General features: G+C 51.8%; 1 protein-coding gene across 1 annotated transcript; it reads left to right on the forward strand.

Moving 5' to 3' along the window:
* The first annotated feature begins 1,072 nt into the window (after positions 1-1,072).
* Positions 1,073-2,675, forward strand: LOC127293732 (leucine-rich repeat extensin-like protein 4). The gene has a single exon (XM_051323378.2). It carries the CDS (start codon positions 1,152-1,154, stop codon positions 2,316-2,318), a length of 1,167 nt encoding a protein of 388 aa, XP_051179338.1. The 5' UTR covers positions 1,073-1,151; the 3' UTR covers positions 2,319-2,675.
* The last annotated feature ends 232 nt before the right edge of the window (positions 2,676-2,907 follow it).

Consider the following 2,907-nt stretch of genomic DNA (forward strand, 5'->3'; position numbering starts at 1 on the left):
TGACCTTGTTGGAGGCATTGTTTTGAGAGCGGGGGCTATCTTCAGGGTGAAAACCTAAGATCTTTGATCGGGCGACGACGGTGTTAGAGCATTGTTCCCTTCTTGAAGGCGTCATTTTTGGAGAGTCTGTATTTCAGGTGTTGTCTTGGTGGTGGATGTATTGCTGTTGTCAGGCCCGAGATACTGTAGCGGGACTTTTATTTCTTAGTTTTCTTTTCTTTTTTTGGCTGTGTGCATCCGTAGTGCCATTAGGGTGCGTTGTTGCAGAGGCTGGGTGTAATTGGTATCTTTTGATATTCATATATTCCCTTTATAGAAAAAAAGCAAAAAAAAAAATAGCGGTGGGCACCAGTAAATCCGGTTTTAGGAAATACCAAAAATACTGGCCAAAATACCTCCCGATATTTATCGAACAAATTTATAAATTCATCCAAAATTTGTCAAAATTCATTAAATTTGAGCTAATTATGTGAATACCGGTAAATTTTGTGGGGTATTACAGTTTTCCGGTGGTAACACGTAAAATCGATTTTGCGCGAAATTTCGGAAACCTTGGCCAAGAAAAAAAACCCATGATCGTAACCCAACACTTACGATTGTTCATTGTGGTATAGGCATGCATGGCATCCGAGCAACCAACCAATGAAAAAGCATGATGATAATTAAGTCAACATCCATGACCAAGCATAGCAATGATCATATCCCTCCAGGACTGAGATCAGGTGACATGCCTTAGGCATGTCACGCATGAACAGTGCGGTGACATGCACCGTAGGCCGTAGGATTGAAAATGAACGCACACGATCAAACACTGTAGCGCGCGACTGTAGATTGTCCTGTAGCAAAAGCACTGTAGCAATGTCCTGTGCCAATATCCTGTAGCAAATGCACTGTAGATGGTCCCTGTAGCAGTGATATCCTACCATCTAATCTTGATCCGACGGTGAGAAAAGGGGTGCATGTCACCGCACTGTTCATGCGTGACATGCCTAGGGCATGTCACCTGATCTCATTCCATCCCTCCAACCCCTCACCCAAAACCCAGTATATATAACCACCTCAAAATCCAAGAGTATACCACAGTAGTACAAACATTCCATCCATCTCCCAGAGTCCCAAACTCATAATTAGCACCCAAAACCCAGACAAAAATGTCGCCCCTCTCAAAGCCAAGATCAGCCACAAGGACTCTCAAGCGCATCATATTTCTCTCTCTCCTCCTTCCATGTCTCCCCCAGCCTCTCCCCTCGCCTTCCCCCTCTCCCGCCCCGGCGCCACCGTCCCTGCCGCTGTCGCCGTTCAACGAGCGCCTGGACGCGGCGTACATCGCGTTCCAGGCGTGGAAGCACGTCATCACCGAGGACCCCAAGAACCTGACGGCTGACTGGTGCGGCCCCTTCGTGTGCAACTACACCGGCGTGTTCTGCGCCGCCGCGCCCGACGACCCGTGCATCCTCACCGTGGCCGGCGTCGACCTCAATCACGGACGCCTAGCCGGCGAGCTCACCGACCACCTGGGCCTCCTCGCCGACCTCGCCGTCCTCCACCTCAACTCCAACCGCTTCTGCGGCACCCTCCCGCCGTCCATGCAGCACATGCGCCTCCTCTTCGAGCTCGACGTCAGCAACAACCTCCTCTCCGGCGCCTTCCCCTCCTTCCTCACCTCGCTGCCGTCGCTCAAGTACCTCGACCTCCGCTTCAACGACTTCGACGGCCAGCTCCCGCCCGCTGTCTTCGGCCGGCAGCTCAGCCTCGACGCGCTCTTCGCCAACGACAACCGCTTCAACGTCTCCCTCTCCAGCGGCGGCATCACCAACTCCACCGCCTCCGTCATCGTCCTCGCCAACACCGCGCTCGCCGGCTGCCTCCCGCCCAGCATCGGCGACATGGCCGACACGCTCGTCGAGCTCGTCCTGCTCAACACCAGCATCAGCTCCTGCATCCCGCCGGAGATCGGCAAGCTCAAGAAGCTCAAGGTGCTCGACCTCAGCCACAACGAATTCGCCGGGGAGCTGCCGGACTCCATCGGCGACATGGAGAGCCTCGAGGTCATCAACGTCGGATACAACATGCTCTCCGGCGCGGTGCCGGAGTCCGTCTGCCTGCTGCCCAACCTCAAGAACCTCACCGTCGTCGGCAACTACTTCTGCGACGAGCCCGTGTCCTGCCTCCACATCCCGCGGCGCGACGACCGGATGAACTGCATCCCCGACTGGCCGCACCAGCGGTCGCACGACCAGTGCGTCGCCTTCGACCACCGCCCGCCCGTGCACTGCGCCGCCGACGGCTGCATCCTTCCGCCGCCTAAAAGGCTATAATTTAATTCCTGCGTGCCTGCGTGCGCCGTGCATGGAAGACACTGTTCGTACCGACGACAACGGCGCGTAGCTGGTACACGACAATTTTAAGCTACATGGTGCGGGTCTAGGAACAGTGGAGTACCAGTCATGATCGCCGAACTAATTTAGGGTCGCTCAAACACAAGTTTATTCGTGTCGTTGGTTTGTGCGTGTGTTTGGTGGGTAAAAGGCGACCAAGAGGGAATATTGCATTACAAGCGTGTTGTATCGTAGGGCCTTTGGTTTCTTCTTTTTTCTTAGCTTTATCTTACTTGGACAGAAATGCCACAACTAATGTAGATCAAAACAAGTGTGACATAAAGATTTCAACAATAAAGCAAGTTCTTTTTTTTGTTCTTGGCCCTAATTGTAATACTATTGTATTACCTTACTATATGCATAACACATTAATTACTATTTCTTTACTGTATTTTATTTCTATTACTCCTGTTGGCCCTCGCAAGACAAACACTCCTGTTCATATAAGTAGTCACAAAAACACGCCAAACTGTGAACATTGTACTCTTGTTGAGGTTTGTGTGTTTCGACTTTTGTTGTATCAGTTTGG

The sequence above is a fragment of the Lolium perenne genome, chromosome 4, assembly GCF_019359855.2.
Source record: "Lolium perenne isolate Kyuss_39 chromosome 4, Kyuss_2.0, whole genome shotgun sequence".
Taxonomy (NCBI): Eukaryota; Viridiplantae; Streptophyta; class Magnoliopsida; order Poales; family Poaceae; genus Lolium; species Lolium perenne.